The sequence below is a fragment of the Staurois parvus genome, unplaced genomic scaffold (assembly GCF_062004578.1).
Source record: "Staurois parvus isolate SC_StPar_1 unplaced genomic scaffold, SC_StPar_1.0 ptg000246l, whole genome shotgun sequence".
Classification (NCBI taxonomy): Eukaryota; Metazoa; Chordata; class Amphibia; order Anura; family Ranidae; genus Staurois; species Staurois parvus.
In genome coordinates this window covers 469,939-483,952 of record NW_028318042.1, presented here as the reverse complement: position 1 = coordinate 483,952, position 14,014 = coordinate 469,939, and the positions used below count along the sequence as shown (strand labels likewise).

Genomic DNA, 14,014 nt, shown 5'->3' with positions numbered 1-14,014 from the left:
GTGGCATTGATAGGCTTCACTGATGGCCACTAATACAGTGATCAGTGCTAATAAAAAAGCACTGACACTGTACTAATGGCACTGGGCAGGAAGGGGTTAACATCTGGGGCGATCAAAGGGTTAACTGTGCGTTTTACTATGTAGACAAGCTGCTTTGTATTGCTCTGCTGTGCAGAGCAATACAAAGCAGCCTGTTTGTGCTGACAGGCGAGAGGTCTGTGTTTACACACAGACCTCACCCCTGTCAGCTCAGCCGCCAATCACCAAGTCCTGGCTGAGAATCGGCGGCCGGAACCCGGTGACTGACATGCAGAGGAGCCAATGGCGGCGTGGGTAGGGATCGCGCCCCCTACACGGAAATGTAAATCACACACACAATTTTGCACATTCCTGCTGCCCTGTACCAGTACTTCTGCTATAGGGCAGCCGAGAAGCGGTTTTACTCATAGGGACACTCTCCTTTGATGACACTTAAAAGGATCATTGAATGCAATACAATATTTCATCATTTCTCCTAGTTCACTGGCCATTTAGAGATGGACTTACTACATGCATTGATGTATATTATGCCTTAAATTTTTTATTTATTTATTTATTTTTTTACACACACCATTTTAGTTTTGTGTCAATTTATTAGTCATTTTAAAATAAAAAAAATATAAATCCTATAAAATACAGAAGGAGTCAACTTATAAAGCATAAATTCCCTTTAAAGTAAAAATGTGCTTTGATCATGCAGGTTACAGGGTCACTTAGAGGTTCCCCTATATCGGGTGACTCTCTCACCATCTTGTCTACGTGCCCAGTGACCAGTACATAGCCAGTAATGTCATATGGTGATGGAGGGGGAGAGGTCTTTACTCTGTAAGCTCCGTCCAAATACTCCTTTAAAAAGTTGTTACTATTTCTGAATAAAGGAAATTAGGAAATGAGGAAGCCTTTACAGAACACACCGTGTCCACCCCAGCTTGAAGGATCTCTGGCATGATCCCATACACCTCCTTCAGGCCCAGCGTCCCATTGGTCAGCAGATGAGTAAGATAGGCTCCTCCCAAATCTTCTCCTCTTTGGAGGCGCCCTTCAATGTCTTCCATTTTCTTGTCAATCATTTTCGTCCCTACAAAGAGCAAGTGCATTAACAGTGCAGCATTTATTACAAAATGTGGGATGTTATTAAAATGCATCTATAGACAAAACTTTTTCTAGTTTTGTAGGGAGTCGGAAAGGATTAGAACCCATATCCGGTTTTACTGCTATCTGAGGCTCCATTACAAAATGCAAATCCAATCTGATGTGAACAAAAGCTCATTGGCACTCTGCCCAAGCTCATACCTTAACGGATTTTAAAATGGTTGGAAATGTCCGACATGAAATATGCATTAAGCATATCCCTCTATAGTGTGTACCCGTCTCTGTAAAGAGCACTAAGTACCATTTCTCTCTGCCGCCTTGTTCTACTACTACTTCTGACAGGTCTTCCTGACACCAAGAGAAAAATGGTGACAGGGGAGGGAGCTCTAACAGGTTGACAGCCTCAGCTCTGTTCCTGTGAGCTGTGTGGAGGGGTATGTCTCCCTTCCCTCCAATTAGCTCAGAGATCTCCTCACTGGAGCTCTGCAGAGTGTAATTTCACCTCTCCGCCCCCTTTTTTCTGAACCTCAAACAAGCTTTATGAGAAAAAAAAAAAAAGAGAAAAAAGAGAGAAAAGAGAAAAGGCAAAATGCAGATAAACAGGTACAACTTATGTAGGAGGATTTGTTTTATCTCTGTGTATCACCTGAGACCAGCCACTTCACTAATTATATGTAAGGGTTTACAACCACTTTATTTAGTGAACAAAGGGAAGCTATAAATGGTTTTAAATCAATTGAATTTTAAATGCATATTTTAAATAAATTACACACTTTATACAAGGATCTGCTTTGCTTCCTGTATATAGAGTTTGCAGTGCATTCTGGCCTTTCTAATAAGCAAGTCCAGCACTACATGCTCAGTTTTGTGATTACCCGAGTCTAACCGAATTCCTAGACAGCTTTCTCCTGGTAGTCACAGTATGCAGTAGACTCATTCAACCATGTATGTTGTAAATACACAATGCAGAACATAGCAGGATATCACATTATCCCAGCCATTTACAGCACAGCAGAAACATTACTCAGAGGTGGTGAAAAGCAGGCTCAAAATTGCTATCCGCTGGTAACATCAGATATTCTTATTCAGTATAATAAATAAAATATATGAAAATACTCTACGTTCTCTTTACCAGATGGTGCCTTGTGTGATTGAGCAGGTTGGCCATAGGATAGGACAGGTTGGCCGTAGGACTGGAAAGGTTGGCCGTAAGATTGGACAGGTTGGCCGTACAATTGGACAGGTTGGCCGTAGGACTGGACAGGTTGGTCGTAGGATTGTAGAAGAAGATGAAAGAAAGAGCGCACAAACCTTGCACATTACCTCAATAAATAGTGACTAATTTTATTATTAAGGAAATATACTCACAAAGTGATGGTATAACAGGCATAAGTAACCATAATCCACACAGGGTTACAGGTAAATCCAAAAAGGGGGGGGGAATGAAGGCTAACGCGTTTCGAAGGGTGCTTAGTGTCAGTAAACAGGCTGCACTGCTGTAATACTGACACTCAGTGGCTGAATGTCTCCTTGCCATGGGAACTCTGCCATACGGAAGTCTCTATCTGCTCAACCCAGCTCTGATGAAGAAGGGAGCACCCTCCGAAACGCGTTAGACTTCATTCCCCCCCCCCCCCTTTTTGGATTTACCTGTAACCCTGTGTGGATTATGGTTACTTATGCCTGTTATACCATCACTTTGTGAGTATATTTCCTTAATAATAAAATTAGTCACTATTTATCGAGGTAATGCGCAAGGTTTGTGCGCTCTTTCTTTCATCTTCTTCTACAGTTATATCAAGCTTCCCCAGCTTCATGATAGAGCTGCACAACCTCTGATCACCAGCGGATGAACTCGCTGCTTATTACTAACGCCCGTTTGATCTGAGTCTTTGAGCGCAGGAGATAATGGATATTTGATGACTGTGGCCGTAGGATTGGACAAGTTGGCCGTAGGATTGGACAGGTTGGCCGTAGGATTGGACAGGTTGGCCGTAGGATTGGACAGGTTGGCCGTAGCTAAAGCTGGGTATGGAAAACAGTTGCTTGTGCACTGTACAAACCTGATTGCTTGCAGATCAAGACATCACTTACCATAAGCAAAGAGGGTGTCCCAGGCCTCTACAAAACGTCCCCAGTAAGGAAGCCAATTTCTGGTCCAGTGAGGTAGCCGTTCAAGCACTACCTCGTTCTCCAACATGATTCCAACCGAGCTGATGAATTTCTGGGTTTCATCTGCAACCTCACCTCTGAGACAGCCCAGGCGGGCCTCAAATATTACACCACAGATGCCTATGACAACGCATACAATTAAAAAATTGCAGATAATAATAACTGTAAGAAAATGGTAAAATTATCTTATGTAATGCATTTCAATTGGCAGTAATAAATAAAGACAATTTCTATAGACTGGCATTCAGGCATTTCATCAGTTGGTATTTGTACAGTATCACAATGTAGTAGTTGGTAATTGTACAGTATCGCTAGGCTTGGGCCTGTATTACCAAAGGACGACTTCTGCTGGAGGGGTGGCAGGTTGCGGTACGATGGGATGGCAGTTTGTTGCTGCTGGTGTAACACCCTGCTATAATATGTCTAATGCAGGATGTTGAAGCCAACACAAGATTTCACTGTCCTGCAGAATACTAGCATTCACACGTTGAAGAACAGCCATGTGGAACTTGTATGCTGAATTGCAGGACTTTACTAATGTAGCTGGAAACTACATTTCCCAGAGGAGCTTGCGTGTGGGCGGGGGCATATACATCTCAAAGCCCAGGAGACTGATTAGGAAGTGAGAGGGGAGAGAGAGGAGAAAGTGTGTTGATGGCTGGAGAACTGGACCAGGCCGCAGAGCCAGAGAGGGAGGAGTGGAAAGATTCGGTCTTGCCACTCAGCGCAGTGAGCCAATCTGGGATGCCAAATCAGGACTGGAGAATCTTCTGTGGGCCCGCCCCCCATCTGCTGAAAGACAAACCGCTAAGACCTGCCGACACCATTGATTGGGTGAGTCTCGTACACTCACTATCCAAGCTGACCACAGGACACCCAGCTGCAGGCCAGGATACAGCAGTGCCAACGGAAACAACAAATTTACCCTTCCCAGCTAAACAGGATTTCTACTACTGTTGCCTGTGGCCCTTGTCACACAAAGTTGATCTTGCTCACAGACACTAATGCCAACTGTTACATTTCACTACTTCGAATGTGTCCTTGTTTAGTGCCTTAAAGGGGACCTTTCATCAGTTCACTACCATTAAGAGGAGAAGTACTTATTAACTATCATCTACACCAGGGGTGTCCAAACTATGGAAAAATTGCATAAAAGAAATTGGGATGTCTCACAAAATTAAATATTATGTAATAGAGTCCAAAAAGGAAAATTCTTAATTACTGCATAATGAAAATGCTGCCGACTCACCAAATACAATGGTGGTGTCCTCAGAACCATGTTTGTTCTCATTAGGACCTCTATGCCAGTGGATCTCTTTCCCCTGGTTTTCTCTTCTTTTTACTGTGTCCAAACTATGGCCCTTCATGTGTTGAGGAACTGCAAGTCCCATGAGGCCTTGCAAGACTGACATCTACAGGCAGAGGCATGATGGGACTTTTAGTACTTCAACAGCTGGAGGGCCATAGTTTGGACACCCCTGATCTACACCTTAGATCTTCACACCAACTGGGCCCCAACTAGCGCATGGAAGACTATATTGTTCTTAAAAAGGACATTGGTTGATTATAGACAAGAGCTCTCTCCATTTTCAAATCTAATCCTTGCCATCAGGTTCTGAGGACCCGCAGTGAGCTTATCTGTTTATTGATAGTTTTTCTCGCTCACTGGGGATTCAACAGTCACCTCAAGTTGGAGGCCTTACTGGGAGCTGGGCAGGGTGTGGAGACTAGGTGCAACTTGGAAGGGGGGGGGGTGAGTACCTGTACCTATTTCCATGCATGTGTATGTATATACACACACTGTAATATTAATTACACACACACATTGCAAAAGAAGTTAAATGCCAAAGAGTTATCTTCCAGGCAAGCCGTGGAGCTCCAGGGTGCTTGTCAAACAGAGGAAACAGGATTTTCAGTTTTCTCAGAGACTGGAAAACCCCCACTTTGGGTCTTGGAGCCTTGAGTCTTTGTAGAGACTTGGGAGGGATGAAGTGTATCATCCTGGGTCCAGGTTTTGAGGACATCCAGCACACTGACTGTGCAGGGCTTTTGTTAGAGACTTGACAAGTGTCTAGGGCTCCACCTGGGTAGAGCGGAGTTCTCAAACCTGGAGCAGCCCTGAACACTAGTAGGAGAAGAAACCCCTGAACCATCAGTTTGGCCAGTGGCCTGTACACGTTAATCACCACACTTATATCCAGTATATAATGCCTTTAATTGAATCCAATCTGAATGGTTGTCATGGATGACTGCAAGTCACAGCTCTTGCACATTTCTTTAGTAGGGACTTTGTGTATTATAGCGACAGTGTCTCTGGGTGGGAAGAGTACCTTGACTTACTTTCAAAGGCAAACTTATACATCAGTTCAGCCACATTGGTCACCACCAGTCCCGACTGACTCTCTGCTCTCAGCTCCCTGATCTTGTCCAGCAGTTCGGGGACCACCTCGTTCAGCGTGTCAGTGTAGCGCACGGCATCGGTTGGTTTCAGCATCTTCTGGTTGAGCACTGAGCGCAGTGTTTGCCATCGATGGCCCTGTCTTTGGAAATGTATGACATTCATTTCATTGGGACAAACCGTGAAAGGTCTAAACATACTACTATGGACATTGATGCCAACTTGTTCTATAGACACAATACTGACTTGGTGGCTGGGAAGGAGGTGTGGAGATACTTGGAGCTGGATGCACGTGGAAGTGTTAGATGCTAATCAACATGGACTAAATAAAAGATATTAGTTGTTGGAGTTCACATAAATTTTAAAGGGTGACCAGATATCCTGGTCACCTTCCTGGACCTCACTACACATGGCAGCTGTGATGTGCCATGCTGCCGGAGCATCAATCTCTATGTAGGCAGGTGTAGTTAGTTACTTTGCCACTAGGAGGCTCTGTACCAGAATAGAGTCTAGTTACAGCAGAGAGTGTCATCAGGTGTTAGGCCTCGTTTAGGTAGAGCCCTCCTGCAGTGATGTCAGGGGTGAGTCAGCGCACATATAAAAAGGTCAGGTAGACAGGACAACACACTTGTGGGAGCTACATACTCCATATCTATGTGGATGTAACCAGCACACGTAGGCCCTGGACAGGGCAGGAGGCGCTGTCTGTAGTCTGTCCCTTTTGGAGGGGGGGGGAAGAGTGCTAGGCAGATTGCAAAAAGGCCTATTAGGCCAGGGCGGAGATCCCTGTGTGAGACTGCTTCCCTGGAGGGTTTCCGGAGAGAAGTACCTAGAAAGGAGGTGACTATGGAGATCAGCACAGTCCTGTGTGTTCTAATGACCCCTTTAAAGTGTTACTAAATCTATACCAGTACAATCAGTCTGTATATACAGTAAATCATGATTGTTATACTCACTGAGGAACCTAAGGGGTTAATCCTCTGCATTGTGCAATAAGGCTGTTTGATCTGGTCTTCTCTGACCCTCCCCTTCTTCTACTGTCCTCAGTCCATCTGCTGATAGTACAGAGCTCTAGGAGTCATGCTCAGTTTAGTATGTATTGCTAGAGAGGTTTTTTGTTTTTTTTTGTTTGGGGAAGAGGGGGGGGGGTAGTCCATGTGATCAGCACAGGGCCAATCAGCAATGTCCGGGCAGAGTGTCAGGAGTTATGCAGCCTCATAGGACAGTCAGAATAGGATGGAAACTCCTACAAGCTTTAACCAGTGCTCTGCTGGACACTGATAGAAGTCACAAGACTGCTCTATACTGCCGATGAGAAAGGTATTTAGCAGTTTATATTTACTAAGATAATTGCATTTCCATGTTCTATATACTGAGGGAGACCAGATAGCCATATATGCAGGGTCCGGAGAGAGCAGATATAGTGAAAGCAGGGTCCGGGGAGAGCGGATATAGTGAATGCAGGGTCCGGGGAGAGCGGATATAGTGAATGCAGGGTCCGGGGAGAGCGGATATAGTGAATGCAGGGTCCGGGGAGAGCGGATATAGTGAATGCAGGGTCCGGGGAGAGCGGATATAGTGAATGCAGGGTCCGGGGAGAGCGGATATAGTGAATGCAGGGTCCGGGGAGAGCGGATATAGTGAATGCAGGGTCCGGGGAGAGCGGATATAGTGAATGCAGGGTCCGGGGAGAGCGGATATAGTGAATGCAGGGTCCGGGGAGAGCGGATATAGTGAATGCAGGGTCCGGGGAGACCGGATATAGTGAATGCAGGGTCCGGGGAGACCGGATATAGTGAATGCAGGGTCCGGGGAGACCAGATATCCATATATGCAGGGTCCGGGGAGAGCGGATATAGTGAATGCAGGGTCCAGGGAGACCAGATATAATTGCATTTCCATGTTCTATATACTGAGGGAGACCAGATATCCCTATATGCAGGGTCCGTGGAGAGCGGATATAGTGAATGCAGGGTCCGTGGAGAGCGGATATAGTGAATGCAGGGTCCGTGGAGAGCGGATATAGTGAATGCAGGGTCCGTGGAGAGCGGATATAGTGAATGCAGGGTCCGTGGAGAGCGGATATAGTGAATGCAGGGTCCGTGGAGAGCGGATATAGTGAATGCAGGGTCCGGGGAGAGCGGATATAGTGAATGCAGGGTCCGGGGAGACCGGATATAGTGAATGCAGGGTCCGGGGAGACCAGATATCCATATATGCAGGGTCCGGGGAGAGCGGATATAGTGAATGCAGGGTCCAGGGAGACCAGATATAATTGCATTTCCATGTTCTATATACTGAGGGAGACCAGATATCCCTATATGCAGGGTCCGTGGAGAGCGGATATAGTGAATGCAGGGTCCGTGGAGAGCGGATATAGTGAATGCAGGGTCCGTGGAGAGCGGATATAGTGAATGCAGGGTCCGTGGAGAGCGGATATAGTGAATGCAGGGTCCGGGGAGAGCGGATATAGTGAATGCAGGGTCCGGGGAGAGAGGATATAGTGAATGCAGGGTCCGGGGAGAGCGGATATAGTGAATGCAGGGTCCGGGGAGAGAGGATATAGTGAATGCAGGGTCCGGGGAGAGCGGATATAGTGAATGCAGGGTCCGGGGAGAGCGGATATAGTGAATGCAGGGTCCGGGGAGAGCGGATATAGTGAATGCAGGGTCCGGGGAGACCGGATATAGTGAATGCAGGGTCCGGGGAGACCGGATATAGTGAATGCAGGGTCCGGGGCGACCGGATATAGTGAATGCAGGGTCCGGGGAGACCGGATATAGTGAATGCAGGGTCCGGGGAGACCGGATATAGTGAATGCAGGGTCCGGGGAGACCGGATATAGTGAATGCAGGGTCCGGGGAGACCGGATATAGTGAATGCAGGGTCCGGGGAGACCGGATATAGTGAATGCAGGGTCCGGGGAGACCAGATATAGTGAATGCAGGGTCCGGGAAGACCAGATATAGTGAATGCAGGGTCCGGGAAGACCAGATATAGTGAATGCAGGGTCCAGGGAGACCAGATATAGTGAACGCAGGGTCCTGGGAGAGCGGATATAGTGAATGCAGGGCCCGTGGAGAGCGGTGGTTTTTATCCAGCATTTTTCCAGTTTTTTTTCTTTTGAGCTTTTAAAACCGCTAGTGTGCATGGATCCTAAGCAGTGTTTAGCATTTTTTTCTGCTGGAAAAATGCTCCAAAAAAAAATACTCTACAAAAAAAAAAGAAAAAATTTTCCTCTTCTCCTAGATGCTGAAACTCAAAAAAATGCTGATAGCCTAAAGTAGTGTGTATGGACTCATAAATACACTGTTTAGCTTCTAGGAGCAGAAGAAAAAATGCTGGTAGGAGCTTAAACACTAGTGTGCATGGAGCCTTAGGCTTCATGCACACGGGGCATTTTGATAAAGCTGGTAACGTTAGCTGTGTAAAGTCATGTTAAAAACCTGAGTTTTTCAGCTTTTTTTAGCGTTTTTTTTTGCATTCGCATTTAAAAAAAAAAAAGTCCAAAAATGCCAGTTTGCGGTGTTTTACAGCTAAAAAAAAACCCAGTCTATGTGTACACGGACACATAGGATAACATACTGGGGGGTAGAAAAAAACGTCAAAAGCCAAAAACAGCCGCTGTAAAAACGTCCCGTGTGCACGAGGACTAAAGCTTTTGCAATAAAACTTTTACATAAATAAAAGCTGTTAATTGGAAGCACCCCTGTCAGTGGTAAATGGTTTGTCTCAACCCTCTAACTACTACATCTGCGGGACAGCTTGTTCAGTTGAAAAACAAAAAAAAGACATGCTGACTAGATCGCCAGGTGAAAAAAAATACAAAAAAACACACCATCCAAAAACACAGTTTTGCTGCGTTTTTCAGTGTTAGAGTGTCTAGAAACCCACTAGTCCTGGGTTTTTATCCAGCCAAAAAACATTGATTACAGTCTGTGTGTGTATGGACACATAGGATAACATGCTGGGGATGGACACATAGGATAACATGCTGGGGGGTTTACTGGCTGTAGAAAAAAAAAAAAAGTCAAAAGCCAAAAACAGTCGCTGTAAAAACATCCACTGTGCATGAGGACTTAATGCGTAATCCATATAATGTGTCTAGATTTATTTCCTATGTCAGTACACCCCCCCCCCGCCCCCTAGTGAAACACTCCCCCTCACACAGTTAACCCTTCCCTGAAAAATAAAGTTAACCCCTTCCTCCCCAGTGCCATTAGTACAGTGTCAGTGTTTTGTTTTTTTTGCACTGATCACTGTATTGGTGTCACTGGGGATGTCAGTGACCCCAAGTCAGTACCCCCCAATGTCAGAATGTCCGCCGCAATCCCGCTATAAGTCGCTGATCGCCGCCATTATTAGTATAATAAAAATCCCAGTATCTTTCCCGCCATTTGTAAACGCTATAACTTTCCCGTAAACCAATAAATTTACACGTATTGTTTTTTTTTTTTTAGCAAAGACATGTCGCAGAATGCATTTTGGCAGAAATTTGACTAAATTTGATTTTAAAATTTTTTTTTTACTGGACATGTTTTATAGCAAAAAGTCCAAAATATTGTTTTTTTTCCTCAAAATTGTCAGCCTTTTTTTTTATAGCGCAAAAAATAAAAACCGCACATGCGATCAAATACCACCGAAAGAAAGCTCAATTTGTGGGAAAAAAAAATGGATGTAAATTTCATTTATGTACCGTATTGCATGACCGCGCAATTGTCCATTAAACTAGCGCAGCGCTGTATAGCAGAAAAATGGCGTAAATTGCAGTATCTATACCATAGTTTGTAGACGCTATAACTTCCACACAAACCAATCAATATACACTTATTGGGATTTTTTTTACCAAAAACATGTAGCAGAATACATTTTGGCCTAAATTTATAACTAACTTTGAGTTTACTATATATTTTTTATAGCTAAAAGTAAAAAATATTGTTTTTCTTCAAAATTTTTGGCCTTTTTTTGTTTATAGCGTGAAAAATCAAAAGCGCACAGGTGATCAAATTACACCGAAAGAAAGCTGTATTTGTGTGAAAAAAAGGACGTAAATTTCGTTTGGGTGCAGCATTGCATGACCGCGCAATTATCAGTTGAATTAGTGCAGCGCCGAGTAGCAAAAAGAGGCCTGGTCATTAAGGGGGGTAAATCCTCAGGAGGTCAAGTGGTTAATTGAAACTCATCAGGAAAATACAACATTATGGCCACTAGATGGAGCTGACAATCATAGGAAATAGGGCTATTAGAAAAACAAACAGGATTATCCATGACAGCTGATTGAACACTTGCGACATTCGCTTAGTGAGCAGCAGTGTACCGGTTATGGAAGTTGCTCTTACTTCCTTTGATTTAATCAGGCTAATACAGCAAACTACATAAACTATACACAGTATATAGCCAACAGCTGCCTACAGTTTTGGAAAGAGCAAGCAATGGCTAGAACCCTGCCAGTTTATTATTTTTCTGTCTTTAAGATTTCCATTTACTCCCCGTTTCTGACAACATGAAGGAACTTTCTCTTTTAGGCAGTTGTCACTAGAACAGGTGTCTCCATAGTAACATTTTCCCTCACCTCTTGTTTTGGTGACAACTCTAAAGCTTTGCATTTGCCACCAAATTAATGTCTCTGTGCTAATGGCCACAAGGACAAATAGGGTAAATAGCTCTTTGCAGGAACACAGACAGCAATTAAAGTGGTTGTAAACCCTTACAGAGAACAAGTGAAGTGACTGGCCTCAGGTGATACACAGAGATAAACAAATCCTCCTACATAAGTTGTACCTGTTTATCAATCTTCTCTATAGTAGTTCAAAGTGCTAAATTTATAAAGCTTATCTGAGAGTTCAAAACAGGGGGTGGAGAGCTGAAATTACACACTGAAGAGCTCAGTAAGGAGAGCTCTGAGAGCCGATTGGAGGAAAGAGACACACCCCTCTCCATACAGCTCATAGGAACAGAGCTGAGGCAGTCCCTCCCTTCTCACCATTTTTTTCTTGGTGTCAGGAAAACTGGCCAGAAGTGACTCATGCTGATAGAAGAGGAACAAATCTTTGGACAGAAATTACACTTCGTGCTCTGGATTGAGACAAGTACACATTATAGAGGGATATGCTTTGTTCATATTTCATGTCTGAGGTTTACCCTGTCAGGGTTGTTTTAAGTTTTCTGCATTCCATTCCAAAAACAAATAAATAAAATACTGTAAAATTTGGCATTGTTTTCGGAATGGTCTGGGCGAACCTTAGCCAAAAGTACTCACTCAGACAGCGGTCCATAAGAATGCCCCTTAAGGTCTCGATGTCCCTTCCATAGAATCATGCTGGCCCTCGTTGGGTACTTGCCTTCCTGCTTTAAGAGAGCCTCCAAGATGTCAGGACCGGCGATATTGACCATGCGATAATTCGAAAAGGTAGACCCCCATATCGGTCCATACTTCTTTTTAAGTTGTGCCTGAAACAATGACCACAAAATGATGCGTTATACTTCGGCTTTAACTGTCCAGTGGTAGACCGAGGTACCAGTGAGCCCAGTGTAGAATATCACAACACACACACGTTAGTGTTGAGGGCTAAGGGAGTAAAGAGGTTGTCAGGATGGAACTATGGGAGCTGCTGATGCTGCCTTTGTTTTACATGCATCAGTCCCAATCCTAGCTTCAATACCCAAGCCTCCAGGATTCTGCATACAGTATCCCTGCTAAAGCCTAAATCTTTTGTCTGGTGCTCCAGACCATCCCGCAGCCCTGTGCTCATGTACAACCACTGTACTTCTCTCTCTCACAGCTCCCTGCTGCTCTGAGACTTCTGGGCAGGGGACCTCCTGTCTCCCAGGAGGAGCCCTGAGTTACTGCTAGGACCTTAATTGTAAATGTTGAGCATGCCTGCACACTCAGCCTGCTAATTTCCAGGCAAAGAACCAGGCAAAACTGTTAGAGGTTTATTTCCTCCTGACTCATCAAAACCTCTGGACTCCAGAACCCATATCCAGGAGTTACCAAGCTCAGAGAAAACTGAAAGAACACATTTTCTCTGCTCATAATGAATATTCTGGAGCCCCTTAACCTGCATTCATGAGAACTAGACATGTGCAGAACGAAAAAATTAGTTTAGTTTCGGATCGATTTGTTAACCGCTTTCCCCCCACCCTATAGCAGATATACTGCCACAGGGTGGCATGGGTGCGCAAAATCACATATACATACATGTGATTTTGCATTTCCGGGTAGGGGGCGTGCGCCCTACCCACGCCGCCATTTGCATCTGTCAATCACCAGGTCCCGGCAGGTGATTACCTGCCAGCACCCGGCGACTACCGAGCATCTCCGATGGGGAGGACGACTGTTTTGCTAACAGTACTCCTCCCTGTCAGCTCAGGCACACTGCTCTGGATGGCTGTGCACAGCACAGCCATCCAGAGCAGTGTGATTACAGTGAAGCACACAGACACCGCTCCCTAGTAAAACACTCCCTGCACACAGTTAACCCTTTGATCGCCCCTCATGTTAACCCATTCCTGCCCAGTGCCATTAGTACAGTGTCAGTGCTTTTTTTTTTTTTTTTTTTTAGCATTGATCACTTTATTGGTGTTACTGTGGATGTCAGTGACACCAAGTCAGTTCCCCCCCAGTGTCACAATGTCCGCCGCAGTCCTGCTATAAGTCGCGGAATACCACCATCACTAGTAAAAAAAAATAAAAATTCCAGTATCTATACCGCCAATTTGTAGACGCTATAACTTTCCCCTAAACTAAATTAATTTACACGTATTGGGATTTTTTTTTTAGCAAAGACATGTTGCAGAATACATTTTGGTGTAAATTTATGACAAATTAGATTTTTAAAAATATTTTACTGGACATGTTTAAAATAGCAAGAAGTCAAAAATATTGTTTTTTCTCAAAATTGTCATTTTTATTTTTCTTATAGCGCAATAAATAAAAACCGCACAGGCGATCAAAAACCACTGAAAGAAAGCTCTATTTGTGTGTGTGTGTGGGGGAGGGGGGAGAAAATTTCATTTGGGTGCAGTGTTGCATGACTGTGCAATTGTCAGTTAAAGTAACACAGTGCCGTAATGCTAAAAATGGCCTGGTCAGGAAGGGGGGGGGGGGTAAATCTTCTGGAGGGCAAATGGTTAAGTTACGAATTTTGTTTTGTTGCACTTGTGATGAAATTCATTTTGTTTATTCAATTTCAACCACATTTTATTTTTCCAATAGATCCAAAGAATTTGAATATTAAAATCAATCCAAATTCATTTTGCAGAACAGCTGGTTCTATTCTATTTGAAATTACAATTTCAGAAGATGGTTAT

The 14,014-nt window shown here is 44.3% G+C and overlaps 1 protein-coding gene across 2 annotated transcripts in view; it reads right to left on the bottom strand.

Moving 5' to 3' along the window:
• Window positions 1-14,014, bottom strand: part of LOC149459812 (sterol 26-hydroxylase, mitochondrial-like) — a 37,463-nt gene that overhangs the window by 17,035 nt on the left and 6,414 nt on the right. For both annotated transcript variants that reach the window (XM_089680597.1, XM_089680596.1), the window contains exons 2-5: window positions 11,961-12,151; window positions 5,644-5,843; window positions 3,226-3,423; window positions 954-1,117 (exon numbers count right to left, since the gene is read on the bottom strand). In XM_089680597.1, the coding sequence (XP_089536723.1) occupies window positions 954-1,117; window positions 3,226-3,423; window positions 5,644-5,843; window positions 11,961-12,151 (753 nt within the window). The remainder of the gene's footprint in view (window positions 1-953; window positions 1,118-3,225; window positions 3,424-5,643; window positions 5,844-11,960; window positions 12,152-14,014) is intronic.